Consider the following 20191-nt stretch of genomic DNA (forward strand, 5'->3'; position numbering starts at 1 on the left):
GATCAACATGTAGTTATCTTTAGCTCTGCTAAACTTATTGAGTTACAGCAGAAAGATGAGATGTTAAAACAGTTGTATCAAAAAGTATTTACAGAGAAGGAGAATGAATGCACCCCTGTGTGTTATTACTTAACAAATCTTGTCTTAATGAGGAAATGGAGACCATCACACATTCAAGCAGATGAGAAATGGGCATAGATTTATCAAATTGTTTTGGCAGTAGGGTATAGAAAGGAGGTGCTGCGAGTGGCGCATGAGCTACCGCTTGGAGGTCATTTGGGGTGAGGAAAACACAGGCTAAAATACACTGACATTTTTACTGGCTTGGACTACAGAAGAATGTAGTTGAATTTTGCCAGACGTGTCATACATGCCAGCTAATAGTTGGCCAAACCACAAGCAGTAATAAAACCTGCACATTTAGTACCTATTCCAGCAGTTGAGGAGCCTTTCACAAGAGTCTTGTTTGATTGATTGAATATGTCCTCCACTCAAACAAAACGTGGAAATAAGTATTTATTAACAATATTGGATGTGTCAACTAGATTTCCAGAGGCAATCCAATTATGCAACATCATAGCTAAAAGTGCTGTAGAAAATTACTTAAATTTTTTACGAGATACGGACTATCAATAGAGGTCCAGTCAGATCAAGGATCAAACTTCACATCCAAGTATTCAAGAAAGTTATGGATAAATTGGGAATAAAGCAATTTAAATTGACTGCATACCATCCTGAATTGCAAGGAACACTAGAAAGATGGCATCAAACATTAAAGACCATGTTGATGGCTTATGGTCAGGATTATCCAGATGTTTGGGAATAAAGGAGTTCCATTTGTACTTTTTGCAATCAGCGATGCACCAAATGAATCGACCAAATTCAATCCATTTGAATTAATTTTTGGGCGTGAAGTAAGAGTGCCATTAAAATTGATTAAGGAGAAATTAATAAGTCAGAATTCAGAGACCACCCATTTAAACTATGAGCCAAATTTTAGAGAATGTTTCAATAGAACTGGAGAGTTGGCTAGACAGTGTTTAAAAGTATCACAGTATACAATGAAACAGAAAGCAGATAAGAAATTACAAATTTGCAATTTTGTAATTGGGGATAAGGTATTGGTGTTACTTTCAGTAACAGATGAGCCTTTAAAAGCAAGGTTTAGTGGACCTTATTAAATCGAGAGGAAATTGAGTGAGGTAAGCTACTTGATAAGGACTCTTGAAAGGAAGAAGTCTCACAGAGTGTGTCATGGGAATATGCCCAAAAGATATCTTGATAGGGAAGGGAAGCAAGAGGAGGTGTTAATGATTATAGCACAGAAGGAAGAACCAAGTTCAGAGGATTCTGAATTGGACATTCCTCAAGTCAAATTGAACAATGAGGAAATTGTCAAAAATTGGGATAAATTATTGAGTTACCTTCTACAAGGAATTCAAAATGACCTGAAAGAGTTGTTAATATCACATGGAGAGATATGCGGAAATAACTGGGAAGTACTAATCTAATTGTGCGATGTAGATATAGGAGATGCTGCTCTGATATCATCATCCTTATAGACATAATCCTCTAAAGTTCAGAATAACATAAGAGCGTATGCTCCAAGGTGGCATAATCAAAGTGAGTTACAGTAACTGGAGCTCACCCATAGTCATGGTGCCAAAGCCAGATGGTACCCAATGGCTATGTGTGGACTATCGCAAAGTCAACACCGTTACAAAGACTGATGCATTTCCAATTCCACGGCTGGAGGACTTGTGTCAAAAAAATGGGACAAGCAATTTCCGTTTCCACGTTGGACTTGCTCAGAGGCTACTGGCAAGTACCTCTGTCAGAGAGAGCAAAGGCAATTTTGGTTTTCATAACGCCAAAGTCATGCCATTTGATGTGATAAGCGCTCCGGCCACATTTCAGAAACTGAATAATAAGGCAATTGCTGGGTTACCTAATTGCGTTGTTGACATTGATGATCTGGTGGTTTTTAGCCACTCATGGATGGAATATTTACAGCATTTATTGGACTTGTTCAGTCGACTTTGGAAAGCAGGCTTGGTGGTAAATCTAGCTAAAAATGAATTTGCCAAAGCCAAAGTCACCTTTCTGGGCCATGTTATTGGACATTGTCAAATGGCTCCACAGGATGTGAAAATGAAGGTAACTGGGGAATTTCCCACACCATTGAAGAAAAAGCAGTACTATGGTTCTTGGGATTGAGTGGATTTTATCGAAAGTCTGTACTGAACTTTAGCAGTGTGGCTGCTCCACTCATTGAATTGTTAAAAAAAAGGGCAAGACGTTTTAGCGGATAGCAGACTGTCAAAAGGCATTTGACAGCCTAAAAACTGTATTAACCACTGCCCCAGTATTAGTCACACTGGATTACACAAAATCTTTCAAGATGGCTATCGATGCCAGTGATGTGGATGTTGGTGAGATGCTCCTGCAGAAGGATGATGAGGGAATAGAAAGACCCATTAGGATTCTTCCAGAAAGTTGAACATTCATGAACAGAAATATTCAACGGTGGAGAAAGAGACTTAGAGTATGGTGTTGGCAATTACAAAATTTAAGTGTTTATATTGCTAGCAATGCATCTGAGACAATCGTAGACACTGATCATAACCCATTGACATTTGTGGAAAAATTTAAGGACAAAAATGTCAGGCTGTTTAGATGGAGCTCATTGTTGCAGTCATTCAATTTGACAATTGTGCATGTGGCAGGTCGCGAAAACGTGATTGCCGTTGCGATATTGAGGTTTGAATGAGATACAGGGACGTTCATTGGCGGGTGTGTCACGGCCTGAATTCGCATGTGATTGTGCATGTTTGCATGTTAATAGTTAGTATAGTTATATGTGTCTTTTAGACTACTAACCAGCTTGTTTTTGAAGGGCTTTAAGAATGAAGCCATCTTTTGGTATTGATGATTCATTTTTTTAAGTGGGGAGGTGTCACAAAGCTGATCCCTTTTTCTAAAAGCTATTCGTTTTCTCCAGGATACTGTGTCCTTGATGTTTTTCAGAGGGGCCATAAAACTTTCCCAGTCCTGATTAGACTGGTTTGGTACAGAGATTAAGGGATATTGAGAGGCCTTTTATATATGTGTAAACAGATGAAACTTCAGGCCAAAGTGGTCATATTTTAGAAGTGACCTATATAATGAAAGGGGCATGGTCAGCTCTTTAACTGAGCAGTTCAGTACAGAACTAGTTAGGAGTTCAAACAGTTGGCTGTGTGAAAACTCTCTCTCTGCTTCTGCCCTTCTAACTTCAACCTATAAGCATTTGTTCAATTTTTTTTATTGGTCTTTAAGGGGGTTTGCTTATTGGGACAGTTGTGTATATTTGGAACAGCATCCTGTTCCCTGGATGCTGCCTGACCTGCTGCGCTTTTTCAGCAACACATTTTCAGCTCTGATCTCCAGCATCTGCAGACCTCACTTTCTCCAACAGCATAATTAAGTCTAGTTTGGATAGACTGAGTTCTGTAGGGGTTCCTTATTCTGTTTTTGTGTTTCATTGTGTAATTTTGTGAATAAATTTCTGTCTGTTTTAAAACCTAGTAGTCAACCTAGCTAACTCTGGGTAACTTTCACTGTACACTTCCTGAAACAAATTGCAAAGTTATGGTCTGGGTTGCCTGTTCAAGATTGTTTGAGTGGTCTGGCCCAGTCCATAACACCTTCTGAAATAAGAACTCCAGATAAAGACCAAACCGCTAGATAGGTAGCAATAATAGCTTATGAGCTTATGCATAAAACTAAACCATCTCTTTCCAGCACCCTAAAAATTTGAAAAAAGGATAGAAACAGGTAGAGTGAAAGGAAGGCAAGTAGGCTGAGTAAAGCATAGACAAATTAACATGCCCACGATCTCTTCCTCAGATCAGAGGGAGAACACTGAGGATGGAGGTGAAAATTGGAATCCAAGGTATTTTATTGCAGCAATATAGGACACTTAGATTTGGAATGCTGAACATTAAAAGGAAAATCTATGGGACTTACTGGAGTTTGTACGAATGAGTCTATAAAGGAAACTCAGAAAGAAATTGCCACAGATCAGATTGTACAACTAAGAGACCAGAGGTAGACATTTCTGTAAGTATAGAAGAGGTACATAAGATTGAGAGAGATATGAAGGGTTTTTATCTAAAGGGAAGATAGCCCTTTTGTATGCAAAGGAAGCATACAAGCCCATAACTATTCCAAAGGATATATGGGCTAATCAAACTCGCTTGTTAGAGAAGGATTTAGTTTTCTCTCCAGAAAGTTCAATGAAAGTTGAAGTGTTAGTATAAGGGATATGTGAAGAGTATATCTCAGTTTCATCATACAATGAGAGTACGATTTATTTACCCGAGTGGTAGTTAGGGATGTTGAGAAATTACTTCTGAATGGAGTTGATTTACTCAAAGGAATTATTTGTCGAGAGTGAATGTCATAGCTATGTCGATAATCACGGAAAGTCCAGTTGAGGCTAAAGAGACTAAACAGTTGCAGGAGAGGTTCTGGGTATTTTTCCATTGCGTATTGTGAGCAGAGCAATGATCAAACAAAATCCAGAGGGCACAGTAATACTGCAATTGTGTATGCTTTTTAAAAGATATGGACTGAAATGAGAGAGAACTGTTCAAAATCAGAGATTTACAAGGATGACTGCATGTTTTGAATGTAAGGAATTTGATTGCTGTTGTGAATTCTGTGTAGCTGTGAGTTGCAGCAATGTGTAGATGAACTGGAAATGAGGAATTGTTTCCAAGTTGAACTGATTGGTTTGTAGGCTAGGGAGTAATTATCAACAATAAAGGTTTTCTGTGCCAACAATAAGATGATTGGTTGTCATTTATCTGCAAGTTTGGTTGTGAGCAAGACAGACAGAAACTAATTAAATCAGAAGAGAAACAAGAAGGTTGGCAGCAGCCAAACATTTCCTCTCTTGGTTCTCTGCAGCAAGTCACTTTAACTCTGAAGAACACCATGCTGCCATGCTGCAAGTTATGACTTTGAATTGTATAAGTGAGAGACCTTTCAAAGTGAACCAGCCATCATGTGCCTCTTGCAAACCAGTGGAATACTTTTGTGTGCGTGTGCACGTGCGAGCGTATCTATGGAGAAGCTTAGGATTTAGGGTGACATGGTGGCTCAGTGGTTAGCACTACTGCCTCACAGTGCCAGGACTTGGGTTCGATTCCACCCTTGGGCGACTGTCTGTGTGGAGTTTGCACATTCTCCCTGTGTCTGCGTGGGTTTCTTTCAAGTGCTCTGGCTTCTTCCCACAGTTCAAAGATCAGTAGGTTAGGTTGACTGGCTACGCTACATCATCCATACTATCCAGGGATGTGCAAGCTAGGTGGTTAGCCATGGGAAATGCAGGTTACAAGGGTAGGGTAGGCGAGGTGCATCTGGGAGAGATGCTCTTTGGAGGGTTAGTGTGGAATCAATGGGCTGAATGGCCTTCTCCCAAACGGGAGGGATTCTATGCAGTTCACCTAATTGTAATAAATAGTGATTCTTGTTAAATACAAAATCCTGCTATCCCAGTGAATTATAACAACAAAAATAGGTGAATTAGTCTGTCCTAGTATTTATACTCCACACAAATCTTCTCCTATTTCTTTACTTTAAAACCATTTGACATATTTCTCTTTTTTTTCTGTCTCATGTGCTTGCCTAGTTATCAAAATGTCAAAAAAGTTTAATCCATAGCTGAAGTGACAGTGAGTGATATCGACTGTCCCTTGTAAACTTGACATCAATGGAAATCTATGGCAACTTTCCACTGATCAGAGTCACATCAAGATCAAAGGAAGATGGTTGCACCCGCTAGGAGGCAATCATTTCAGCCCAGAGCATCACTGCTGGAGTTCCTCAGAGGAGATACTTTCTCATCAGTCTGTTCAGAGTTGTTGTTACAAATTTCTGGAACAAATAGGACTTCATCTCTTGGCTCAGAGGCTATGACAATACCAGAAAGGCTCTTTCCTATTTAAGTGTAGATAGATATTTTTCATCAAGATGTTCTGTGCCACAGTGATTAACATTGCTGCCTCCCAGCGCCAGGATCCTGGGTTCGATTCCACATTGTCTGTGTAGAGTTGGCATATTCTCCCTCTGTCTGTGTGGGTTTCCTTCAGGTGCTCCGGTTTCCTCCCACAGTCCAAAGATATGCAGGTTAGATGGATTAGCATACTAAATTTGCCATAGTGTTCAGGGATGTGCAGGTTAGGTGGATTAGCCATGAGAAATGCAGTGATAACGAGATAGGACAGGGTTTGGGTTTAGGTGTGATACTCTTCAGTAGGTCAGTGTGAACTCGTTGGGGTAAATGGTCTGCTTCTGCATTGTAGGGATTTTATTATATGTTATGACATGCCTCTAGAGCACTTGGGACTTGAACCCAGGTCTCCTAGCCCAGTGGTAGGGACACTATCACTGATTCTATCACAAGAGCTCGAATTCCACGGGGTGGATATTCAATGCATTTAAAATTCACAAGTTGCTGCCTAAGACTCATGTGCTGTATGGTAACTGCAAAAAACAGTAACTCACATTTGAATTATATTCAACAGCATGAAATTTCTGCCCTGACAACATAGGTATGGGCTAAACTTGCCACAAAAGCTTGTTCACTTTGGTCTAAGGGTGCTTTTAATGGCACGGTAAGTTTTCATTACTACTAGATAATCTCTTCAGCACTGTTTTTTCATGAACGTTCAACTTTTGTTTATTATTTGACAACTTAAGATTTTTCTTTTTGTCACTTTATTTCTCTCTCTTAATCCAATCTTTCCATCATTTGTTCCTGATTGTGCTGAATTCTGTATTCGAACTACATGCATTGGTACACTCTGTGCTGTTCATTCACAATCTAATCAGACTGAAAACAGAATATTGCTGTTATTTGTTCTGTTTACACAGATCCCATTTTCCTTACAGGTGGACCAATGGGCTGAGAAGTGGCAGATGGAGTTTAATTTAGATTATTGTGATTAAAATCTGATTGAAGATTTGTAGCTCGGGTATCCGTTGTTGTGGTTCTGCTCGCCGAGCTGGAAGTTTTTGCTGCAAACGTTTCGTTCCCTGGCTAGGGAACATCATCAGTGCTGTTGGAGCCTCATGTGAAGCGCAGCTATGATGTTTCTTCCGGTATTTATATTGGTTTGTTCTTGCCGCTTCTGGGTGTCAGTTTCAGCTAGCCACAAAACGACACGACCAGCTATCTCTAGTAGCCATACACTCAGACAACCAGCAACATGAATTTGACTGGGAAAACACCACTATCATAGGACAAGCCAGACAGAGAACAGCCAGAGAATTCCTAGAAGCATGGCATTCATCCCCAAACTCCATCAACAGACACATTGACCTGGACACCATATACAAACCACTACAGCTGAAACTGACACCCGGAAACGGCAAGAACATCCATCAACAGACACATCGACCTGGACCCCACATACAAATCACTGCAGCTGAAACTGACACCCGGAAGCGGCAAGAACAAACCAATATAAATACCGGAAGAAACATCAAAGCAGCGCTTCACACGAGGCTCCAACAGCACTGATGATGTTCCCTAGCCAGGGAACGAAACGTTTGCAGCAAAAACTTCCAGCTCGGCGAGCAGAACCACAACAGATTATTGTGATGTGCTGCATCTTAGGAAAGCAAATCTTAGAGGGACTTATACACTTAATGGTAAGGTCCTAGGGAGTGTGCAAGTTCATAGCTCCTTGAAAGTGGAGTCGCAGGTAGATAGGATAGTGAAGAAGGCATTTAGTATGCTTTCCTTTATTGGTCAGAGTATTGAGTACAGGAGTTGGGAGGTCATGTTGCGGCTGTACAGGACATTGGTTCGGTCATTGTTGGAATATCGTGTGCAATTCCGGTCTCTTTCCTATTGGAAGGATGTTGTGAAACTTGAAAGGGATCAGAAAAGATTTACAAGGATGTTGCCTGGGTTGGAGGATTTGAGCTGTAGGGAGAGGCTGAACAGGCTGGGGCTGTTTTCCTTCGAGTGTCGGAGGCTGAGGGGTGACCTTATAGAAGTTTACAAAATCATGAGAAGCATTGATAGGATAAATAGACAAAGTCTTTTCCCTGGGGTGGGGGAATCCAGAACTAGAGGGCATAGCTTTAGGGTGAGAGGGGAAAGATATAAAAGAGACCTAAGGGGCAACTTTTTCACACAGAGGGTGGTAAATGTATGGAATGAACTGCCAGAGGAAGTGGTGGAGGCTGGTACAATTGCAACACTTAAAAGGCATCTGGATGGTATATGCGTAGGAAGGATTTGGAGGGATATGGGCTGAATACTGGCAGGTGGGACTAGATTGGGTTGGGATATCTGGTCGGCATGGACAGGTTGGACTGAAGGTTCTATTTCTGTGCATACATCTCTATAACTCTATGCTGATTGATTGGAAATTTGGTTGACAGCAACTTATGCAAAAGCACACAAATGGTCTATGGTGAAATGTAAGTTGAACGAATGCCGATGGCAGCAAAATCTGTCCCAATGTATTTTTTAATTAAATAAAAGAGTGGTCAGAAATTTAGGATTGATGCTTTTTAACTGTCAGAGCTGAACTATAATGAAGGGAAAATGCTTTGGCCTGAAGGTCTTTTTGAACCATACCTGAGCTGGATCTTTTGAGTCTTTTCAGATGCGGATCTGTTGTTTTAATGAGACTTGGTGAGAATCTTGGACCTTCTTTTAATTCTTTATCAGAACCATTCAGTTCCATATTGCTTGATTCAGACCCTGAAAGAAACATATCAAATTAACTTTGTTTTAATATATCAGTGTTTTAAACATCTGCCTTTAACATTTAGCTCTTAACTTTAAAATAGGTTGAAAATTTATAGTATCAAATAAAATAGAACTGGTTTATGTCTAAAGGCATGGACTGTGGTGTCAACTATTAAACCGTCATCATGAAGGGCTCTTGCTCGAAACATCAATTCTCCTGCTCCTCAGATGCTGCCTGACCTGTTGTGCTTCTCCAGCACCACACTCCCAACTCTGATCTCCAGCATCTGAAGTCCTCACTTTCTCCTCAACTATTAAACCTGTCAGGAGATGACTATCCGTTGCTGGCACATTGAGTCATCTCCAGTATGTTAGGTCATTGTTTCTAAGTCACAACTTTTGTGTTATTTACAATGTTTTATTGGACATTTTCAGGACTATCTATATTATCTATCTCATTTAATGAAAAACATTAGCAGTTATACAATTGCTGCAAATTAATCCCCGAGAAATCATTTGTTTCGAGACGAATAATTCATTGATAGCTGGCTGATTCCAACAGGATGATTTTATTCAGCAGGTTTTCCATTCCTAAGTAGCAAATATTTCCAGATAACCTACGGTTCACACAGAATAGTTTTGTGTTTGTATTTTTTTAGGCTGATACATAAAGAGGCTTCAAGCTACAAACAGAAAGCATTTATCCCACTGCCTTCTGCACTTGGAAATCTATAGTATGTTGCTTGCTCCAAGCAGTTAGTATCTAAGTAGTCAAGAATATTCTAAAATCAATGTTGTGACCACGTTTCGCTGATATAGAATGATTTCTCATTCTCATTTAGTGTTTACTAAACATGCATTTTATCCATGTGATGCTCATTGTTGTCATGACTAAATTCTGGTGAGCTCTTTCTCCAGACTATTAGTACTGTGCCCCATGTACAGTGTTAAAACATTTCCCTTTGGTTTGTGAGTCTGCTGAATACCATTTGAAAGTTTGTAACCGTACATTATTGATTCAGATTTCCCCTACATAGGTCAATCCATCCCTCCCCTACAAACCAAACTCTTGAGAAGTGGACAGCAGTACACAACGACATGCAAAATCATGAATTGAAACGTACAGAACACCTGATGATAAAGTCATAAGTATAATATGTTCCTATTGTTTGAATACTAGATGGCCCCTTGATGGGAATAAACCCATTATGATTGTTATAACTAAATGTCTTCTCCCACATTACTTTTTTGTTTACCCCTAATGAAATATCCGAGAGGGTCTATAAATAATAGCAACTAGTTAGTACCACATTAATTTGAATGGTTACTCAGACAAAACAGTAAGGTAATACTAGTTCATAGTTCTCCAGAAAACTAAGGTCTAACAAACCAGGATATGTTTGATGTTGTGTTAGAAAAGATACCTTACATTTTGCTGCAAAAACTAGTGACATTTTGGAGAGTTTTATGCTCAACATTTGCTTTGTTTGCCAAAAGTATCAGATTCTAGATTTGAATTATTAATTTTACAGGAAGTACACCATCTTATAAATGTATTTATTTTATTCATTGTCAAAACATTTAACTTGTAGTCTGTAAAATGTGATCACATGTATTAATAAAATGATGGGCCATATTTCTAAGTAAGTTTGTGTTTGCTGTATTGGGTTTTTAATATAACACACTAAGACTATTTGAGATAATCACAGCCAAAGTAATGTTTTCAAGATAGCAACAATAACATGATTGAAGAACAGCAAATATAGTTCTACACTTGTGCTAATTTGAAAAATTAAAAATGAATGGTGGGTCAAGGTATCAGGTCAGGTCTGCCTGTGGTGGTGAGGAGGAGGTGTTTGAGTCAGGGCAGGTAAGGTGTATATAGCCTCTGGTGGGAAAAGATTAAGGACCATTCCCGGGGCTTTGGAGGAGGGTCCTGTCAGCTTGATTTATGCGGAGGTGATGGGTTGGGTCACAGGATGGGGCTGTATGCTATTGGATGAGGTCATGGGGTATGTCTGGTCATGGTTGGGAGTAGGGTGGGTGTCAGGGCAGGTCCCTGGTTGGTTTAGGTTTTGAGGCGATGATGAATCATACCTGGGAAAGGGGTATATGTTGTTTGGTCAGCTTTGAGAAAAATACAGTCACACATCCTGTAACTCATTTAAGATCCAAAATATTTTCAAATCAACTTGTTCAGAGATGTTATTACACACCATTGCAGGTGAGATTTGAACCTGTTTCTCCTAGTTCAGAGGTAGGGACACTACGCTGTACCACAACAGCCCCAACTTAGGTCAAAAGTTAGACACAGAATTTATAACAGTTGTTGAATGTTGTCAAATGCCAAGTTTCCTCAGCGAGCTTAAAATTTCAGAAGTCATTTCTAACATTAAATAATCAAGTTTAGTGTAACCTTGTCCTTCCAATGCTGATGTGATCCCTCCTGGTATTGAATAGGGTAGTGATTCTTGATTGGTTAAGATCTTTGAAATCCACTCAAAGTTGTAGCTATCCATTTGGCTTGTCTTTTAATTACCAAAATAGATTTTATTCAGTCTTAAGGCTCTGTGACTCAGGTGAACATTTTCTTTTTCTTTCATCTCTTAGAGCTCCGTTTCAACTGGTATTTTATGTCGGGGAGAATCACTAATTTCATCGGTGGGTTAATAGTGATGTGTTACTCAAAATCATCAAAACATTTAATCATTTCATCAAAACGTACTGGGTAAACTTGTACCAGATCAGCCTTGCTTTTGCTGGAAGTACTACCTTCAACTCTGTGTTCAGCTCATCATTCATTAAGAAAGCTGCAGCTCTTCTCAACTGCTCAACTCCAGGAAAGCAGAACCACAGTGGTTTAAGTGATGTAGAACATACAGTTAACATATTTTGCTTTGTGTGGCCCTCTGAGTTAGGTGATTCCTAGTTATTGAATTTAATTTCTCCCATGTGTGCCATGAGCACTGGTGTTTTTCAGTTTTGCAGCACCATTCCTGGATTTTAGATAGAATCCCTATACCATGGAAACAGGCCCTTCAACAAGCCCACACCAACCCTCTGAAGAGCAAACCACCCAGACCCATTCCCCCCACCCTATATGTACCCCTGACTAATGCATCTAACCTACACATCCTTGAACACTATGGGCAATTTAGCATGGCCAATCCACCTAACCTGCACACCGTTGGGTGTGGGAGGAAACCAGAGCATCGGGGGGAAACCCACGCAGACACAAGGAGAATGTGCAAACTCCACACAGGCAGTCGCATGAATCTGGAATCAAACCCGGGTATCTGGTGTTGTGAGGCAGCAGTGCTAACCACTGAGCCACTGTGTCACCCGTTTTTCCCTTCAAAAATTTCAGGACAGATCGGGTATCGTCTGAGTAGGATAATGTTACTCAATGCTCTGGTATTAAGCTTTGGCTTTGGAATTATAGTTGTGGACTTATTTCTTGCTCTCGTCCTGATCTGAATGGGTGTGGAATTTTCTTTCTCTGGGAACCGTCACATACAGAATATTTACGGTTCTATAGTTTCTTACAGGGCACAGATTTTTTTTCACTTTGCATTGTCTTGTTGCTCTGTCTTTGATTAATCATTTGCAATCTTAGAATCACAGACTCCCTACAGTGTGGAAGCAGGCCATTCAGTCCATCAAGTCTATGTCAACTCTCTGAAAAACATTCCACCCAGATCTGCTTTCTTTGTTCTACCCATCTTCTCCCAATATTTGGCTTTCCACAAGCTCTGTAGCTTGATAAACATGTGGAACATTTCCTTCTTGTTTAACTGCGAATTCATGCATCTGTCAACACCGCTTTCATATTCTTTTATCTGCATGATGTGTATTCTTTGTTTCATGATACCATTCTTTTCACTTGTTAGTCTCTTGGACATCAAATAACACCAGGTTATAGTCTAACACGTTTATTTCGAAGCACTAGCTTTCAAAGTGCTGCTTCTTCAGGTGGTTTTGGAGCAGAATCATGAGACACAGCAGTCCGGAACATTCGGCCTCGGACCTTCGGGTGACCATCCTTCAAGGTGGACTTTGGGACAGGCAACAATGCACAGTGGCCGAGCAGGGACTGATAACCAAGTTCGGTATCCATGGGGATGGCCTCAACCAGGACCTTAGGTTCATGTCACTCTACAAGCGACCCCACTGCACTATACACTCTCTAACACACATGCACACAAGTGCATGCACACACGCATACACTCCTACAGACCAACACAGTCACGCAGACTCTCTCTCACACATAAGGTCTCTCTCTATGCTCACATATGGACCTCCCACACTCACACCCACACACATACTTTCCAAACTTATACTGCATTATACTCATGCACACATACATACACATACACACACTCTTTCAGAGACACTCACACCCCCACACACACACACCCACATGTACAGACTCACTTAGTCTCCCCTGCAAGTGCACATATATAACTTTGTGGATGAATTTGTACTTGCAGAATTACAGTGTATTTTGCTCAAAATTGCATAAGTCCATGTATGATTCTGCAAATCCCACTTTAGAAATAAAATCAGTCTGTCCTAGCAGTGGGACACATACAGAATTTAACTTCACACTTTCAATGCATTATCTGAGCTAAGATGGCACTTATTGTTAAAGCTATCTTGAGAATGCAGCTTTAAAAATGTTCTGGAGTTTACATATGAAGGAACCAAAACTAACCTGATTATTCTAAAAGATGAAAGACTAAAGCTAAATTGGTTTAATTTTACATTCTATGACACTGCACTCCTGTCGCTTTAAATTCTGTGTCTTATGATTCTGTCCACAATCACCTGATGAAGAAGCAGCGCTTTGAAAGCTAATGCTTCCAAATCAACCTGGTGGACTATACCTGGTGTTGTGTGATTTTTAACTTTGTCCATCCCACTCCAACACCAGCTCCTCCAAATCAGGACATCAAATAGACTTAATTTGGTTAAAAATCAGGCAACACCAGGTTATAGTTCAACAGGTTTAGTTGTAAGCACTAGCTTTTGGAACACTGCTCCTTCATCAGGTGGTTGTGGAGTATAAGACTGTAGGACACAGAATTTATAGCAAAAGCTTAACATGTGATGCAACTGAAATTATATATTGAAAAAGACCTGGATTGTTTGTTACGTCTCATCTTTTAGAATGACCATGTTAGTTTCAGTTCTTTCATTTGTAAATCCCAGAATTTTTTCTAAAAGTTACATTCTCAAGTGAACTTTAACAATAGGTGCAATGTTAGTTCAGATAATGCATTGAAAATGTTTGGTGCCATGAGTGAGGCTGTCTGTGCCTCAATGTTCAGACTGAATCCATTTTTTAAAAAGGGATTTAAGGAATTGTACATGGATTAATGAGATTTTTAAGCAAAATAAAATGTAATTCTGCTCGTACAAATTCATCCCACAAATATGTGTGTGTGTGTATGTGTGTGTGTGTGTGTCAGGCTCCCAGTTGAGGTCATCCCTCCGACTTGCTGGTGATTGTTGTGTGGTATCCGTTCATCTGTTGCTGTAGTCTCTGCTTGGTCTCGTCAATGTATCATGCCTCAGGGCATTCTTGCCTGCAGTGTATGAGATAGACAACCTTGGCCAAGTCACAGGTACCTGCCGTGTATGCGCCAAAGCATGACTTGGCCAGCGTTGTCTATCTCATACGCTGCCATCAAGGATGCCCTGAGGCATGGTACATTGGCGAGACTGAACAGAGTCTATGGCAACGGATGAATGGACACCGCACAACAACCAACATCCAGGAGTGTTCCTTCCCAGTCAGAGAACACTTCAGCGGCAGGGACATTTGGCCTCGGACATTCGGGTAACCATCCTCCAAGGCGGACTTCGGGACAGGCAACAATGCAAACTGGCTGAGCAGAGGCTGACAGCCAAGTTTGAAACCCATAGGGATGGCCTCAACCAGGACCTTGGGTTCATGTCACACTACATACACTCTCACACAACACAAGCGCACACACATACACACACTCCTACATACGCTCACACTCACACACACACACGCATGCAAATCTTCACTCATACACAAGCTCTCTCTCATGTGCACACACGTGCATCCCCTACACTGAAACCTACACATGCATCCTCTCACAGGCCTATACCCCATCACACTCACGCACATACTTGACCAAGCTTACACACCCATACACACACTCTTTCACATGCACTCACACCCACATGCACACATGCACGTACACATACCCACCCTATTTCTCCTACACGCGCGCATATATAAATTTATGGGGTGGATCTGTAGTTGCAGAATTACGTTTTCTTTTGCTCAAAAACTGCATAAATCCACGTAGGATTCTGCAAGACTCATTTTAGAAATAAAACTGATTCAACATTGGGACAGAGTTTAAGTTCACATCTTTAATACATTGTCTGAGCTAAGATAACACCTTGAGAATGTAACTTAAAAGTGATTCCCGAATTTATATATTAAACCAGCATATCCCATCCTAAAAGATGCAAGACTTAATCTAAGTTGGTTTAATATGTCATTACACCTCCGTGACACGAACCCTTTGGCTATAAATTCTGTGTTGCATGGTCCTGTTCCACAGCCACCTGATGAAGAGTCAGTGCCTTGAAAGCTAGTGCTTCCAAATAAACCTGTTGGACTATAACCCCTGTTGTGTGATTTCTAACTTTGATCATGCCAGTCCAAAGCCAGCACCCCCACATCACCCAAATCAGGCATTGCTATTTCAATCTAATTCAGTGTTTAAAATGTTTTTGAGTTTTTCTCCCCTACAGACAATTATTGCTACCAGTTTGTGCCCTCAGATTCCCACAAATGAGAAACTATTCACACTTAGGACATAAGTGAAGAAAATCTGTCCTTACCTGACCTGATCTACATGTGAATCCAGACCCACAACCATGTGGAGGACTATTGACTACTCCCTGAAATGGTCTATTGAGCCCCTCAGTTCAGAGGAAAGAAATATACTTTAAAGCTACACAAGGAAGGAAATATACTTTTATTTTCATTTTGAGCATTAATTTCTGAGAGGCATTGGGGTGTCTGGAAATCTTTTTTACATACATTTGAATGAAGAATTGAAAATAAACTTGGGGGTTGTAGTTAACACTATAACTTATCTCTTCTCCTCTTAAACCTTGGCTTTTTAAAAGTCACTTAATATACTTCAACTCTTGACATTTCAGTAATTGCTGCTGAACACAACTCTCAGAAATCACGTGGTTAAAACTCTTTTTAATGTAGAATAAGAGCCAGAATACCCAAATATTGGAACTGTCTGTTTTCTCCTCCATAAATATTCCCAACACAGGGTTGAAAAAAGGAAAAGTCCAGAGTGGCTTAGAATGTAGTAAAAGCTGCAGAAGCAGAAGGCTTTAAGACATCAGTGAGGAAGGCAGGCAGACTACAAGCCTGTTGACAGCATACATTTAAGGAATATATTATGGAACAAGTGACCGATGTTAGCAGTTTGTTTAGTTAATGTTTCTTCCTGAGAGATTTAAAGGAATAATACTGAGTAAATGTAGATGTTTGCCAGTAAGAACCCAATTGCAGCATGTCATTCTGAACAAGGACATTTAAAGTGTAAACAGAGTGACTCTTCACTGAGATTTGAGAATCTGCAAGAGCATTGTTGAGTGTAAAAGGTTTGAATCTTAATTTTTGACATTTGTAATAATATTGTTTCAAACACAGTAAAATAAGTTTTGCTTTGTTTCCTTTTTGTGTGTAATAACTTTGAACTCCCTTTGGTAAAATCAATTAATGGCCTCTTGTGAATATGCTCAGTGACTGATTGCCAAGGTAAGTAAATTGCCAAAATAAAACTATTGATATATCAAATGACGTTTCATTCTGCAATCTAACTTCCCCAACATTATAATCAGTTGGAATCATAACAATATACTTGTTCAGGTTTTTAAATTAATGCTGTAGCTACTTCATAGTTTTGCTATTGACAGTGGGGAGAAATTTCAATTCAATTTCATATCTTTTCAATTTCACAGCAGCAGTGAGTGGAAAATGCACAGCCATTTTGAGTCACCCAGTAATTCAAAGTTTTTTTTTACTGCTTTCTTGCTGTTTCTTTCAACAGGTGACCAATTACAGCTCTGAAAACCCACACATTTTTAGTTGCATCGTTCCTGATACTTTAGTCCAAATGATATGTATTTAATGGCTGGCACAGGTTGTTCATCAAGGCACTTAGGACAAAAATAGACGTTGCATGATGATGACAAGCTAGCCAATGTACTAAGAATATCACCAAACATGTTTGAGGACAGTTGGAAAGATACATTGCTGCCTGGCACCTGACTCCAGAGCAGCAGTAAATATAGCAGCTAGAATGTGCATCTATATAGCAAGGAGGTTCTAGGTCTTTTTAAATAATGCAACAGTACTGTATAATAGTACGACTCCCCTTTTCTTAATCCTGTACTGTCCCTGGTCATGATAATGGTCCATTGAACTTAGCCAGAGGTAATGCTGTACCTATTTCTCAGAAGCTGTTTTAGCAGATCAGTGAATATGGGCACAACATTGCTGTAATATGGTATTATCAAAGGGATAAATTGAAAAGTTGGAGTTGTCAGAATGGCAAAAGCATTACTAGAAATTTATTTTACAAATTGCAAAAATGCTGGTCAAATACACAACACTGTTTATGCTTTGATTTCTATTACTTTCACATGTCTCAACTGCTCTCTGTAACTCTCGGCTATAGCGAGTGCATTGCAGATGCAAATGCCGGGCATCTGGATTGGCCACATTTTTGTCTTTCATTACCATTCAATGATAGAAAGACACATGCAACTTGGCATGGAGGTTGGATTTGGATTGTGGGAATATCTAAAAAGCATAAACTAAGCAATAGTGGGCAACAGACATAAACAACTCTTGCCTGACTTCTGTGATACAAAGTCTTGCCCCATTTCTATACTCCAAAGGTATTAAAGAAATTCACCACATACTCTGGATTCTTGAGAACCTAGGGTCGTCTTGCAGGAATGGCCTTTGATGCTAAGCTTATGTGGAATGTCTAAATATAATACAATAAAGGCCTTTTTATTGCATCAAGGATAATGAATAATGATCAGACCGGTCAAACGTCTAAATCTTTAGTTTGTCCTCTAAAAAACAATCCAAAATCCAATAAGTAATAACTCGTATGATTCATAGGATATCACAAAAATGAATTTGCGAATTGCACAGTAATGCTCTCATGGTTCAGTGCAGGCATCTGATGCATATCTGTAGTGCAGTGATGGGTGTTATATTGCTGGCTGATAAGCTTCAGAAAGCATTTGTGGATGTAAGGTTATAGTCCAAAAACCACCACTATAATCCCCAATGGTTTTGGGTGCAAATGAAATGTTTCTAAGATGATAAAATGAATTAGACATGGCGAGACCCTTGTTAAGAAACAATTGTGCATATAATATTCATTGCATCATAAATTGTGTGATCGCCATTATATGATTTTTGTTTGACGTAGCCATTTCATCCACCATGCATGTGGAAGAAACTAGGTTCAGAATCTTAAGAAAAGTCAGCAAAATATTGTAATTAAAAATCTTGTTTCCTATACTGCCACAGAAAAGTAAACAAACTATTCAATTGACAACCATATTGATTAATATGGCAACCTATGGACACTTTATGTCTTTAAAAGAATGATGGAGACTAAACAATTCTACCTGTAATCTTCTGACCTGCCATATACAGGTCAGAGTGCTTCTGTGCAGTTGCAATAACAGTTCGGCGGAGACAACAAGAACTCATATGGCGTCTTTAATGCAATGAATCATCCTGAAACATCCTAAGGCACTAGAGGACAGTACTACAAGGGATCAAAATTTTAAAATTTGAAAGGAGCAAATTAGTTCAGAACAGACAGTTAATAGAATTTAAGAAGTGTTACGGCCGAAGTTTGAGGAATATATAGTCCCATTTCTGCTCTAGTCCCATTACTGTATGATTCATAAATTCAAATGCAATTTCCACCAAGATGACAACCTTTAAACAACAAGACTTATCAAATTAGTTTCTTTATTAGCATAATTATTAGAACAAATATTACTCAAGTGTAAAAGTTGGTTAACACACACAGTAATATTGAAGCAGAAATGCTATCATAGAACATAGAACATAGAAAAATACAGCACAGTACAGGCCCTTCGGCCCTCGATGTTGCGCCGATCCAAGCCCACTTAACCTACACTAGCCCACTTTCCTCCATATACCTATCCAATGCCCGTTTAAATGCCCATAAAGAGGGAGAGTCCACCACTGTTACTGGCAGGGCATTCCATGAACTCACGACTCGCTGAGTAAAGAATCTAACCCGAACATCTGTCCTATACCTACCACCCCTTAATTTAAAGCTATGCCCCCTTGTAATATCTGACTCCATACATGGAAAAAGGTTCTCATGGTCAACCCTATCTAAACCCCTAATCATCTTGTACACCTCTATCAAGTCACCCCTAAACCTTCTTTTCTCCAATGAAAACAGCCCCAAGTGCCTCAGCCTTTCCTCATACGATCTTCCTACCAAACCAGGCAACATCCTGGTAAACCTCCTCTGCACCCGTTCCAGTGCCTCCACATCCTTCCGATAGTATGGCGACCAAAACTGCACACAATACTCCAGATGCGGCCGCACCAGAGTCTTATACAACTGTAACATGACCTCAGGACTCCGGAATTCAATTCCTCTACCAATAAAAGCCAGTACACCATAGGCCTTCTTCACAGCACTATTTACCTGGGTGGCAACTTTCAGAGATCTGTGTACATGGACACCAAGATCCCTCTGCTTATCCACACTACCAAGTATCTGACCATTAGCCCAGTACTCCATCTTCTTGTTACTCTTACCAAAGTGAATCACTTCACACTTACCTACATTGAACTCCATTTGCCACCTATCTGCCCAGCTCTGCAGCTTATCTATATCCCACTGTAACCTGCCACATCCTTCCTCACTGTCAACAACACCACCAACTTTCGTATCATCCGCAAACTTGCTCACCCAACCTTCTAGCCCCTCCTCCAGGTCATTTATAAAAATGACAAACAGCAATGGTCCCAAAACAGATCCTTGTGGAACACCGCTGGTAACTGCACTCCAAGATGAACCTTTACCATCAACTACTACCCTCTGTCTTTTTCCAGCCAGCCTATTCCAAATCCAAACCTCCAATTCCCCCTCAATGCATATCTCCGTATTTTTTGCAGTAGCCTACCTTGGGGAACCTTATCAAACGCCTTACTAAAATCCATATATACCACATCAACCGCTTTACCCTCGTCCACCTCCTTAGTCACCTTCTCAAAGAATTCAATAAGGTTTGTGAGACACGACCGGCCCTTCACAAAACCATGCTGACTATCCAAACATCCTC

General features: G+C 40.0%; 1 protein-coding gene across 1 annotated transcript in view; it reads right to left on the reverse strand.

The window, feature by feature from the left end:
• The window catches only part of LOC132815217 (putative Polycomb group protein ASXL3), a 305275-nt gene that overhangs the window by 99974 nt on the left and 185110 nt on the right, over positions 1-20191 (reverse strand). Inside the window, exon 7 of the mRNA XM_060824032.1 lies at positions 8642-8767. Coding sequence (XP_060680015.1) covers positions 8642-8767 — 126 coding nt within the window. The remainder of the gene's footprint in view (positions 1-8641; positions 8768-20191) is intronic.

Source organism: Hemiscyllium ocellatum, chromosome 4 (assembly GCF_020745735.1).
Source record: "Hemiscyllium ocellatum isolate sHemOce1 chromosome 4, sHemOce1.pat.X.cur, whole genome shotgun sequence".
In the NCBI taxonomy this organism is placed as follows: Eukaryota; Metazoa; Chordata; class Chondrichthyes; order Orectolobiformes; family Hemiscylliidae; genus Hemiscyllium; species Hemiscyllium ocellatum.